The sequence below is a fragment of the Bos mutus genome, chromosome 28 (genome assembly GCF_027580195.1).
Source record: "Bos mutus isolate GX-2022 chromosome 28, NWIPB_WYAK_1.1, whole genome shotgun sequence".
NCBI classification, from domain to species: domain Eukaryota; kingdom Metazoa; phylum Chordata; class Mammalia; order Artiodactyla; family Bovidae; genus Bos; species Bos mutus.
In genome coordinates, this window is record NC_091644.1 from 17858810 (window position 1) to 17872100 (window position 13291).

A 13291-nucleotide genomic window follows, 5' to 3' on the forward strand; every position below is an offset into this window, starting at 1 on the left:
CAAACAGAGAAAGACAAATATCATATGATATCACGTACTTGGAATCTAAAAAAATTACAAATGAATTTATTTACAAAACAGAAGCAGACTCACAGACTTAGAAAAGAAACTTATAGTTACTAAAGGGGAAAGGCAGGGGGTGAGGGAAGGGATAAATTGGAGTTGGGGATTAACATATATACACTACTATATATGAAACAGAAAATCAACAAGAACCTACTGTTTAGCCCAGGGAAGTCTACTCAATATTCTGTAATAAACTATATGAGAAAAGAATCTGAAAAGGAATGGATATATATATATATTTTTTTTTTTTTTTGTATAATGGAATCACTTTGCTGTACATCTGAAACTAACAGAATATTATATAACTATACTACAGTATAAAATAAAAATTAAATTAAAAAAGAAACACAGGAAGAATTAAACCAGGCTACTATTTTACACCATGTACAAAATCAATTTAAAATAGGTTAAAAACTTCTATGAGAGACTCAAAACCACAAAACTAGAAGCAAAGGTAAGGATGACTTTTTGGACTTGACACAGACAGCAAAGGCAACAAAATAATAAACAAACAAGTGGGACTACATTAAACTAAAATGCTTGTGAGAGCAAAAGAAGCCACCAACAAAATCAAAAGACAACATACAAACTAGAAGATTTTTGCAAATCATGTATTTGACAAAGCATTCATATCCAAAATATGCATGTAAAGATCTCATATAACTCAACAGCAAAAAAAGAAAAAAAACCACAACAGAAAACCAAACTAATTTAAAAATGGGCAGAGGCTTTGTGTAGTTATTTTTCCAAAGGAGGTATACAAATGGCCAACAGGCACACAAAAAGATGCTCAAATCACTAATCATCAGGGAACTGCAAATCAAAACACAGTGAGATATTACCTCACACCTGTCAGAACGGCAATCACCAAAAAAAACCCCAAGATGTAACAAGTGTTGGCAAAAATGTGAAAAAAAGGGAACCCTTGTGAACTGTTGGTGGGAATATAAATTAGGGAAGCCACTATAGAAAACAGTATGGAGGTTCCTAAAAAACTAAAAACAGAGCTACCATATGATTCAGCAATCCCACCACTGGGCATTTATCTAAAAAACAAAAACACTAACTTGAAAAGATATCTGCAACCCACGTTCACTGCAGCATTATTCACAACTGTCAAGGTATGGAAACAATGTAAGTGTCCATCAAAGAATGACGGATAAAGAAAATGTGTGTGTGTATAACACACACAATATTATTCAGCCATAAAAGAAGGAAATCCTGCCATCTGTGACATGAAGAGGGCTCCTAAGGGCAGTATGCTAAGTAAGGGCAGTATGAAATAAAAAAGTGAAAGACAAATATCATATTATCTCATTTATACATGCAATCTAAAACAAAGAGTCGCTCAGTCGTGTCCGACTCTTGTGACTCGATGGACTGTAGCCCGCCAGGCTCCTCTGTCCATGGGATTTCTCAGGCAAGAATACTGGAGTGGGTTGCCATTTCCTTCTCCAGGGAATCTTCCTGACTCAGGGATCAAACTCACCTATGAGTATGTCTCCTGCATTGGCAGGGGGATTCTTTACTGTCTTAGCTACCAGGGAAGCCAACAATAAACACAGAGTTCCTAAACACAGAAAACATTGGTGGTTGCTAGAGGTAGGGTATATTGCAGGGGTGGATGGGAATAACAAGTAAAGGGGGTCACCAAGTACAAACTTCTAAATGTCATGAGGATGTAATACACAGCATGGCCACAATCCTTAATAATACTGTATTACACATGTGAAAGTTGCTGAGAGTAGACGCCTTATCACAGGAAAAAATTGTAACTATGTGCAGTGATGGATGTTAACTAGACTTACTGCAGTGATCATTTTGCAACATATATTGAATCACTAGGTTGAACACCTGAATGTAATATTACATGTAATTGTACCTCAAAAAAAAATAACATATACTGGGGAAATTAAAAAAGAAATCCTTCCATCCAGGCAGTTTTGCACCAAAATGCTTTGAAAAGGCAGCAAAGCCTCCAGCAAGGGGAGGGGTGGCTGGTCCTCTCTTGGGAGCATGTCTTCCACTCGAGGGACCGAGCCTTGAGTAAGTGGCTGGCTAATGTCTCTCAGGGAGCAGTAAGGTCCAGTGACACCATCCTTCCATCTTCCTCCTCTAAACATTTCCTCAGGAACCTCCTCTGAGCTTGTCCACAGCTGCCAGCCACCAAGCCTGTGAGGTCCTGGCTCTGAGACCAGGAAAGTCCTAAGCCCAGAAGATGGGAAAAGATGAGACAAATCCAAGATGATTAGAACAAGGCCACATGAACCTGGGTGTCCCAAGGGACAGGGGCATCCTGTGCACTGGCCCTACTCTTGGTTCCTTCCTTTCATCTGGAGAGTAGCTGAGGATTGTTAGGTACACCTAACAGTCTCTGTTGCCTGGTCATTTATGTGGAACTGGGACCAGTAATCCAAGCTGACAGCAACTGTCTTACTCATTATGTTGGGCTTCCAGATGTATCAGACACTTCGTTTTCAGAAACAGACATGCTTTCTGAATTCAACCTGGCTTTCGATCATGTAGAAAATAAGAGGGCTTCACCTTGGCTCAGTTTAACTGAAGACAAGGGAAAGAGATGGCTCAGAACCTTGGTGGGTGACAGAGCAAAGCTGGCACAGGTCAGGGGTGAGCTCACCCACCCACCTAATGGTCGAGGCACTTTGAGAGCAACTTCCTGCTGTAGGCTGTGTACCCTGGTGATGAAGACCAAATGCTGAGTCCTGGCTCTGGCACTTATCAGCCAAGTGCCTCTGGGCAAGTAACACAGCCTCTCTGGGCTATAGTTTCCCCATCTGTAAAGTGGGGATAATAAGAGAGCTTAGCACCAAGTTCCTGCAGCATTTAGTTGTGAGGATTACATCACATCACACGGGCAAAGCACTTGAAAAAGAGCCTGACGAATAGTGAGGGCTTCCTAAATACAGCCACTGCTGTTGCTGCTGGTGTAATGTCAGCAGTGTTTCCAAAGTGACAGTGAAAGTCGCTCAGTTGTGTCCGACTCTTTGCAATCCCATGGACTGTAGTTCCTCCAGGCTCTTCTATCCAAGGAATTCTCCAGACCAGAACACTTGAGTGGGTAATCATTCCCTTCACCAGAGGATCTTCCCAAACCAGGGACTGAACGCAGGACTCCCAAATTGCAGGCAGATTCTTTACCATCTGAGCCACCAGGGAAGCTCAAGAATACTGGAGTGGGTAGCCTATCCCTTCCCCAAAGGATTCTTGACCCAGGAATCGAACCGTGGTCTCCTGCATTGCAGGTAGATTCTTTACCATCTGAGGTCCCAAGGAATTTATTCCCAAAGATGGTGGAGTAGAAGAAATGAGTTCACATCCTTTCAGGAAAACACCAAAAATCATAACTAACTGCTGAACAATCACCATCAAAAAAAAAGACTCAACCTACTAAAAAAAAAAAAAAAGAGGGCTTCCATGGTGGCTCAGTGATAAAGAATCTGCCTGCAATGCAGGAGACCTGGGTTTAATCCCTGGGTTGGGAAGATCCCCTGGAGAACAGCATGGCAACCCACTCCAGTATTCTTGCCTGGAGAATTCCCATGGATGGAGGAGCCTGGCTGGCTATAGTCCGTAGGGTTGCAAAGAGTCAGACATGATTGAAGCGACTTTAGCAGCATTAAAAAAGATACTTTACATCCAAAGTAATGTAGAAGCCACAACACACTGGTAGTAGGGGTGCTTTCATGATGTAACTAAATCCCATACCTACTGGGCAGGTGACTCACAAACTGGAAAACAATTATATTGCATAAAAGAATTATACTCCCACAAGAGTGAGAGTCCTGAGCACCACACCAGGCTTCCCAACCTGGAGGTATGGCATCAGGAGGAGCTCTCAGAGCAGTTGGCTTTGAAGGCCATGGGGCTTGAGTACAGGAGTTCCATGGGACAAGGGGAAACAGAGACTCCACTCTCGGAGGGTGCACACAAAGTTTCCTGTGCACTGGGACCCTGGACAAAGAAGCCTGGGCCGGACCTACTTGGGGGTCTTGGAGGATCTCCTGGAGAGGTGGAGGTCGGCTCTGGCTCACAGTGGAGGCAAGGACACCAGAGGTAGAAGCCTCAGGGAATATTCATTGGCATGAACTCTCCTGAAAGTCACCATTTTGGCACGAAGACCTAGCCCTACCTATCTAACAGCCTGCAGGCTCCAGTGCTGGGACACCTCAGGTCAAACAACCAACAGGATGGGAACACAGCCCAATTCATCAGCAGACAGGCTGCCTAAAGCTATCCTGATCCCACAGCCACCTCTAAACACAGTCTTTCACACGGTCCTGCCCATCAGAGGGACGACACTGAGCTATACCAACCACTGGGCAGGCACCAGTCTTTCCCACCAGGAAGCCTCCACAAGCCTCTGGACCAACCTCACCCACAAGGGGCAGACACCAGCAGCAAAAGAAGCTTACAATCCTGCAGCCTGAAGAAAAAGGTCACAAACAGAGAAAGTTAGACAAAATGAGATGGCAGAGGAACATGTTCCATATGAAAGAACAAGACAAAACTCCGGAAGACCAACTAAGTAAAGTAGAGATAGGCAATCTTTCTAAAACAGAATTCAGAATAATGATACCAAAGATGATCCCCAAGACCTTGGAAAAAGAATGGAAGCAAAGAGCCAGAAGACACAAGATATGCTTAAGAAAGACCTAGAAGTACTAAAGAACAGAGTTGAACAATACAGTAACTGGAATGAAAAATACACTAGAAAGAATCAATAGGAAAATAAATGAGGCAGAAGAACAGTAAGAGAGCTGTAAGATAGAGTGATGGAAATCACTGCAGTAGAACAGAATAAAGAAAAAAGAATGAAAAGAAATGAGGACAGTTTCAGAGACCTCAAGGACAACATTAAACACACCAACATTTGGATTTTAGGGGTCCCAGACGAAGAGAGAGAAAGGGCTGAGAAAATATTTGAAGAGATTATAGCCAAAAACTTCCCTAACATGGGAAAGGAAACACTCACATTCAGGACATGCAGAGTTCCATATAGGATAAGAACAAGGAGGAACACGTCAAGGCACATAGTAATTAAACTGATAAAAAAGTAAAGACAGAGAAAAAATACTAAAAGTAGCCAGAGAAAAAAAAATTATAAGGGAATACCCATTAGATTATCAGCTGATTTTTCAGCAGAAACTTTGCAGGCCAGAAGGGAGTGGCATGATATAGTTAAAATGATGAGAGGGATAAATCTACAACTAAGAATACTCTACCCAGTAAGGCTTTCATTCATATTCAATGGATAAATCAAAAGCTTTACAGATAAGCAAAAGCTAAAAGAATTCAGCACCACCAAACCAGCTATATGACAAATTCTAACGGAACCTCTCTGGGTGGAGAAGAAAAGGCCATAATTAGAGACAAGAAAATTATAAATGTGAAAGCTCAGCAGTAGAGACAAACACAGAGCAAAAGTAGGAAATCACCCACAGACAAACACGGTATCGAAACCAGCGAGCTCGAGAAGACAAGAGGACAAATGCAGGACACTGGGAACGCATTTGACATTAAGAGACCAGAAACTTTAAACACTCTTGTTTATACATAGATTGCTGCATCAAAACCTCACAGTAACCACAAACCAAAAATCCACAATAGAAAGATCTACAACACACAAAAGAAAGTAATCCAAACACGAAACTAAGGATAGTCATCAAATCACAAAAGAGAACAAATGAGGAAGAGAACAAAAAAACCTACAGAAACAAATCCCAATCAACCAACAAAATGGCAACGAGAACGTAATTATCAAAGATTACCTTAAATGTAAATTGACTAAATGTTCCAACCCAAAGACATAGACTGGCTGAATGGATACTAAAAAGAGACCCATATATATGCTATCTTGGAGGAGGAAATGGCAACCCACTCCAGAATTCTGGCCTGGAGAATCCGATGGACACAGTAGCCTGGCGGGTTACGGTCCATGGGGTCACAACAGCTGGAAATGACTGAAGCAACTCTGCATGCACACGGGCTCTCTAAAAGAGGCCCACTTCAGATCTAGGAACAGAGACAGACTGAAAGTGGAAGGATGGAGAGAGGTATTCCATGCAAATGAAAATCAAAAGACAGCTGGAGTAGCAATACTGACATCAGACAAAAGAGACTTTAAAATGAAGACTGCTATAACAGACAAAGAAGGACACTACATAACGATCAAGGGATTAATTCAAGAAGAAGATATAACAATGGTAAATACATATGCACCCAGCATAGGAGAACCTCAGTATATAAGCCAAATGCTAACGGCTGTAAGAGAGGAAATAGACAGAAACACAATAATAGTGGGGGACTTTAACACTCCACTTACATCAGTGGACAGGTCAACCAGACAGAAAATCAATAAGGGGACAAACACAGACCTTAAATGACACAGTTGACTACATGGATTTATTTGATATTTATAGAAAATTCCATCAAAGTGAGCAGAATACATTTTCTTCTCAAGTGCACATTGGAACATTCTCTAGGATAGATCTCATGCTGGGCCACAAAGAAAGCCTCACTAAATTTAAGAAAGGTAAAAACATATCAAGCATCTTTTTAGACCACAATGCTATGAGATTAGTAATCAACTACAGAAAAAAAAAAAACCCTGTAAAAACACAAACACGTGGAGGCTAAACAATATGTTAGTAAACAACCGATGGATCACTGAAGAAATTAAAGTGAAAATTTTCAAAAATCCCTAGAGACTGACAACAAAAACACAATTCAAAACCAATGGGATGCAGCAAAAACAGTTCTAAGAGACAAGTTTGTGGCAATACACTCTCACCTCAAGAAACAAGACAAATCTCAAATAAACAACCCAACCTTACACCTAAAGCAACTAGAGAGAGAACAAACAAAACCCAAAGTGAGAAGGAAAGAAATCATAAAGATCAGAGCAGAAATATAAAAAATATAGAGACAAAGAAAATAATAGAAAAGAACAATGAAACTAAAATCTGGTTTTCTGGAAAGATAAACAAAACAAAACTGGTAAACCTTTAGCCAGACTCATCAAAAAAAAAGGGAGAGAGCTCCAATCAATAAAATCAGAAATGAAAGGAAGTTACAACTGACACCACAGAAATGCAAAGGATCATAAGACAGCACATCAAGCAACTACATGCCAATAAAATGGACAACCCAGAAGACATGGACAAATTCTTAGAAAGGTACTATCTCCCAAAACTGAACCAGGAAGAAATAGAAAATACGAACAGACGAATCACAAGTATTGAAATTGAAACTGATTTAAAAATGTTCAGCAAACAAAAGTCCAGGAACAGATGTCTTCACAGGCAAATTTTATCAAGCATTTAGAGAAGAGTTATCCACTTATCCTTTTGAAACTATCCTGAAAAACTGCAGAGGAAGGACAACTCCCAAGCTCATTCCATGAAGCCACCACCACCCTGATCCCAAAGCCACAAAAAGATATCAAAAAAGGGAAAATTACAGCCAGATATAACTGAAGAACAACACGGATTCAAAAATCTTCAAGAAAATACTAGCAAACTGAATCCAACACTACATTAAAAGGATTATACACCATGATCAAATGGGAATTATGTCTACAGATGCTAGGACTTTTCAGTATCTGCAAATCAATCAGTGTGATACGCCACATTAACAAACTGAAGAATAAAAATCTTACAATCATCTCAATATACACAGAAAAAGCTTTTGATAAAATTCAACAATCATCTATGATAAAACTCTCCAGAAAGTGGGCTGAGAGGGCACCGACCACAACATAATAAAGGCCATATATGACAAACCCACAGCTAACATCGTACTCACTGGTGAAAAGCTGAAAGCATTTCCTCTAAGATTAGGAAAAGACAAGGACGTCCACTCTCCTAACTCTTATTCAACAGTTTTTGAAGTCCTAGCCACAGCAATCAGAGAACAAGAAGAAATAAAAGGAATCCAAACTGGAAAAGAAGCAAAACTGTCACTCTTTGCAGATGATGTGATAATAAAAGATTCCACCAGAAAACTTTTAGAGCTCATCAATGAATTTGGCAAAGTTGCAGGACATAAAATTAATACAGAGAAATCTATATACTAGATTAATACAGAGAAATCTATACACTAGTACATTTCTATACACTAACAACAAAAGATCAGAAAGAAAAACTAAGGAAACAATCTCATTTACTATCAGATCAAAATGGATAAAATAGGAATAAACCTACTAAAGAAGCAAAAGATCTGTACTCTAAAAACTATAAGATGTTGATGAAAAAAATCAAAGATGACACAAACAGAGGGAAAGATATATCACATTCTTGGATTTGGAGAATTAATTTTGACTATCCTATACAAGGCAATCTACAAATTCAATGCAATCCCTATCAAATTACCAATGCTTTCCCCCCCCCACAAAACTAGAACAAAAATGTTTTAAAGTTGTATGGTGACACAAAAGACCCCGAATAACCAAAGTAATCCTGAGAAAGTAAAATGGAGCTGCAGGAATCAGCTTCCTTGACTTCAGACTCTTCTACAAAACTACAGTAATCAAAAGAGTATGGTATTGGCACAAAATCAGAAATATAGATCAATGGAACAGGCTAGAAAGCCTGGAAATAAATCCATGCACCAATGGTCAATTAATCTGTGACAAAGTATGCAAAAATATACAACAGAGAAAAGACAGTCTCTTCAACAATGGTTCTTGGAAAACTGGATATTACTTGTAAAAGAATGAATTTAGAACATTCTCTAATATTGCATGCAAAAATAAATTCAAAATGGATTAAAGACCTAAATGTAAGGTTGGACACTATAAAACTCTAAGAAGAGAATGTAGGCGAATACTCTTTGATATATAGCATAGCAACGTTTTTGGATCCACATTACAGTAATGAAAATAAAAACAGAAATAAACAAATGGAATCTAATTAAACTTAAGAGCTTTTGCACAGTAAAGGAAACTATAAACAAAACGAAAAGACAACCCACAGAATGGGGAAAATATTTGCAAAGGAAGTGACTGACAAGGGATCAATTGCCAAAATCTACAAACAGCTCATGTAGCTCAATTAAAAAAAAACAACAAAACCTCAAACCACCCAATTAAAAAATGGGCAGATCTAAATAGACCTTTATCCAAAGAGGACATACAGATGGCCAAACAGCACATGAAAAGATGCTCAACACCACTAATTATTAGAGAAATGCAAATCAAAACCACAGTGAGGTATCACCTCACAGCAGTCAGCATGGCTATCATCGAAAAGTCTATAAACAGTGCTGGAGAGGGTGTGGAGAAAATAAAACCTTTGTTGGTGGGAAGGTAAGTTGGTACAACTATTATGGAGAATAGAATGCATGTTCCTTAAAAAACTAAAAATTGAGCTAACATATGATCCGGCAATCCTACTTCTGGCTACATATCCAGAGAAACCATAATTCAAAAGATATATGCACCTCAATGTTCACTGCAGAACTATTTACAATAGCCAAGACATAGAAGCAATCTCAAAGTCCTCTGACAGAGGAATGGATAAAGAAGATGCGGTACACATATACAATGGAATGCTATTCAGCCATTACAGAGACTGCAATAATGCCATTTGCGGCAGGACTTAAAGATTATCTAAGTAAAGTAAGTCAGAGAAAGACAAATATCATGTGATATCACTTATATATGGAATATAAAGATGATACAAATAAACTTCTTTACAAAATAGAAACAGACTCACTGGCTTCAAAAACATACTCATGGTAACCAAAGGGGAAAGGTAGAGGAAAGGATAAATTAGGTGTTTGGGATTAACACATACAAACCACTGTAGGTAAAATCAACAAGGACCTATTGCATAGCACAAGGAACTCTACTCAATATTCTATGATAACCTATACGGGAAAGGAATCTGACAAAGAATGGGTATATGTATTTGTATAACTGAATCACTCCACTGTACATCTGAATCTAACACATTGTAAATCAGCTATGTATGTGTTAGTTGCTCAGTCATGTCCGACTCTTTGTGACCCCACGGACTGTAACCCGCCAGGTTCTTCTGTCCGTGGGATTCTCCAGGCAAGAATACTGGAGTGGGTTGCCATTTCCTTCTCCAGGAGATCTTCCCAACCAAGGGACTGGGTCTCCAGCATTGCAGGCAGACTCTTTACCATCTAAACCAACAGGGAAGCTCATCAACTATACCCCAATATAAGATGAAAATTAAATTAAAACAAAGTATTGAAGACTTAAAAAAAAAATGTGTGTACAATTGCACTCTAAGATTTTTAGAAACTAAAGCAAAAGGGAAAATCTGTTATTTGATTTTCATTTTTCAACAACAGAAGGAAAGGAGAGGAAAAAGTTTGTTAAAATGGTTATTTTTCTCCATTGGCTTAAATGTCCTCCTTGCAAAATAAAGATATTAGGCAAATTATAAAAAAAAAAGAAAGTAAAAGAAAAAAAAAAGCTTCTTCATTCCCCAAACTAAAATCTATTTTTGGGGGTCAGAGAAACTATGCCCCAGAGAGTTTTGGGGATGTGAAGAACACTGTATCACAACCAGGGTCAAACCAGCATCAGTGCCCATGAGTTCTGACTCCCAGCCCAGTTCCCTGGCCACAGGGGCACAGTTCTTCTGGGTACAAGAAGTGTCCTGGGCCAGGTGAGTGGCAGCAGGCCACTGTGGGGGGTTGGTGGGTGCTCACCGGTCAGGGTCATCGCTGAAGAAGTAGTTGACCTCCCCAAAGGTGCCCACATCATTGTCTGTTGCCTGAAACGGTAAGAACAAGAAGTCATTACTGCCTGAGCCAGCTGAGGCTCCAGTGTCACCAGGAAATGTCCACAGTGAATCCACGCTTCCCCTATATGGTTCCCCAGGCTCAGGCAGAATTTTCTAGAGCCATGTGGTTTAATAAGGTTTTCAGCATCACAAATGGAGATTTAATACTGGAGTGCACAGTTCCAAAGGATTGGTCTTCTCCCTAGATTCGTAACTTTGGGAAACCACCCTTCTGGACTCATGTCAGACATTCTCTGCAGATGCTCACAGGGCTTGGACCTGTGGAGAGAGACCCTGGACCAGAGGCGTGGGGTCACAACTTGTAGGTCAGCAAAATATCTCAGAAGTGATGGTGGGTTCAACCATCTGGTGGCTTCCTTCAGTGACTCTCCTCCAGCCACCCAAACCTCCAAGGCAGATGTGCTACCCAGAGAGGGAGGCCCTGTGGGGAGATTTCTGGTGTTCCCCCTTCTTTAACCCTGGGAATTAATCCGCTACACGCATGGGGCAGACTGTTATCTGGTTGGCAACCTCTTCTGCTGGAAGCAGTCTGCTGCCCAACCCCCCAGCCATCTTCTTTGGCATCTGTCTCTGCTCGAACAAGTGGTCTGAGTAGGGGCTGCTCTGCCCATGACCTCAGGGAGTGGTCCTTGACCACAGCTGGGGCCTGTGGTCAGAATCCTTCCCTGGGATTCTTATTGCTGCTGGGGATAAGAACTGTCCTCTGGGGTAGTGAAGCTGGAACGATGGTGAACTGGGAGCTGCTGGATGTGAGAGAGGATGAAAAGAAGGGCTGGTCCTGGTAATTCTAGAGTCCTGAACCTGACACCCCTTGCCACCTCAGTTTGGTTTGTGAGCCCAAGAAGATCTGTCTTATCCAGGCTGGTCCAAGTTGATTTCTGTCGCTGACAGTCAAAAGAGATTCGAGGGAGAGTGACATGCCTTATGCCTAATGATGATGGCAATAATGGTGACCACTGCCAGCCTACACTGCTATCAAACACTTTATATTGTCAAGGGCCACCCATGTTTATTATTACTCATTTTATCCTCACAACTGTCACAGCATGAGGAAAAAGATACACATTTCTACCCATCACACAGATTATAAAACAGGCCCAGACCACAGTGAGGTCCAGTGTAACCTTGCCACCACTCTAGGTCATCAGGAGGTTCAAGCATAGCTGGGCAGTAGCTGGGATTCCCTACTCTGAGTCCAGGGTTCCTCTCTTTAGGCCACCCGACCCTCACCATCCCCTCCCTTCTCAGGACGATGGTAGTTACAATGGAGGTCTGGCTTTTGTGGTTGGGATTTCTGGGCTTCTGCATCGCCCCTGGTGTGGTTACATCCACAGTACAGACGAAGTGACACCATTCAAGTGTTTATTCAGCAGTTCCTTAGTAAACATGTGCTCCATACCAGGCACTGTGGCCTCTGCTCCCTCCCAGGCCACGGCCCTAGAGCCGGGCAAACTGCTTCCCGACACCAACACCAGGAGAGAAAGGCCTTGGGCTGACCTTGGGGTCATCTGTTTTTCACTCATAGCGTCTTGATAAGATCACAGTTGGATAAAGGTTCTGTTGCTAAAAATTTGTTTCAATATATTTTACTGAATATATCAACTGAATATATTCAGTACATTTATTTTTTAGTTCTGAGGTGTAATTAATGAAAATTATTTTATAACTTCATTACACATAAGTTATGATAATATGTGATAGTGTGAAAGTGTTAGTCACTCAATCATGTCTGACTCTTTGCGATCCCATGGATTATAGCCTTCCAGGCTCCTCTGCCCATGGAATTCTTCAGGCAAGAATACTGGAGTGGGTAGCCATTCCCTTCTCCAGGGGATCTTCCTGACCCAGGGATCAAACCCAAGTTTCCTGCATTGCAGGCAGATCCTTTACCATCTGAGCCATCAGGGAAGCCCTGATATTACATTGAGGTATAACCAACAATGGAAAGGATTCCCATTATTGAGTTAATTAACTACCTATAACCTTACAGATTTCCCTTTTTTCCCCCTGTTTGGTGAGAACACTTAAATTCTACTCTCTCAGCAAATTTAAATTGTACAACACACTGTTATCTACTACAGCCACCACGTTATGCATTAGATCCCCAGACCTTACTCATCTTAAAACTGAACGTTTGTATCCATTTATCAGTATCTCCCTATTTCTCTCTCACTCAATACCTTGGTACTAAATACTTTTTTGAGATTCCTTTTACAATTCTTAGGTTCTGTGAAATCTGTTACTTCTGTGTGCTTTATGATAAACCTGAATTTTCAAAAAAAATGCTCATTTGTGTTCAGTATGTTCAGTTCAGGAAGGTAGAGAAGTAAACGATATATTTCTATTCCAAATGATTTAAATGGAAAAAAATGTGTTTATACTCAAAGGGTTAAAATCTTAGTTTTCCGGAAGGCTTGGTTACCCAG

The 13291-nt window shown here is 40.6% G+C and overlaps 1 protein-coding gene across 1 annotated transcript in view; it reads right to left on the minus strand.

Moving 5' to 3' along the window:
* LOC138986105 (cadherin-23-like) overlaps positions 1-13291 on the minus strand; it is a 343994-nt gene that overhangs the window by 51557 nt on the left and 279146 nt on the right. Inside the window, exon 14 of the mRNA XM_070364712.1 lies at positions 10771-10835. Coding sequence (XP_070220813.1) covers positions 10771-10835 — 65 coding nt within the window. The remainder of the gene's footprint in view (positions 1-10770; positions 10836-13291) is intronic.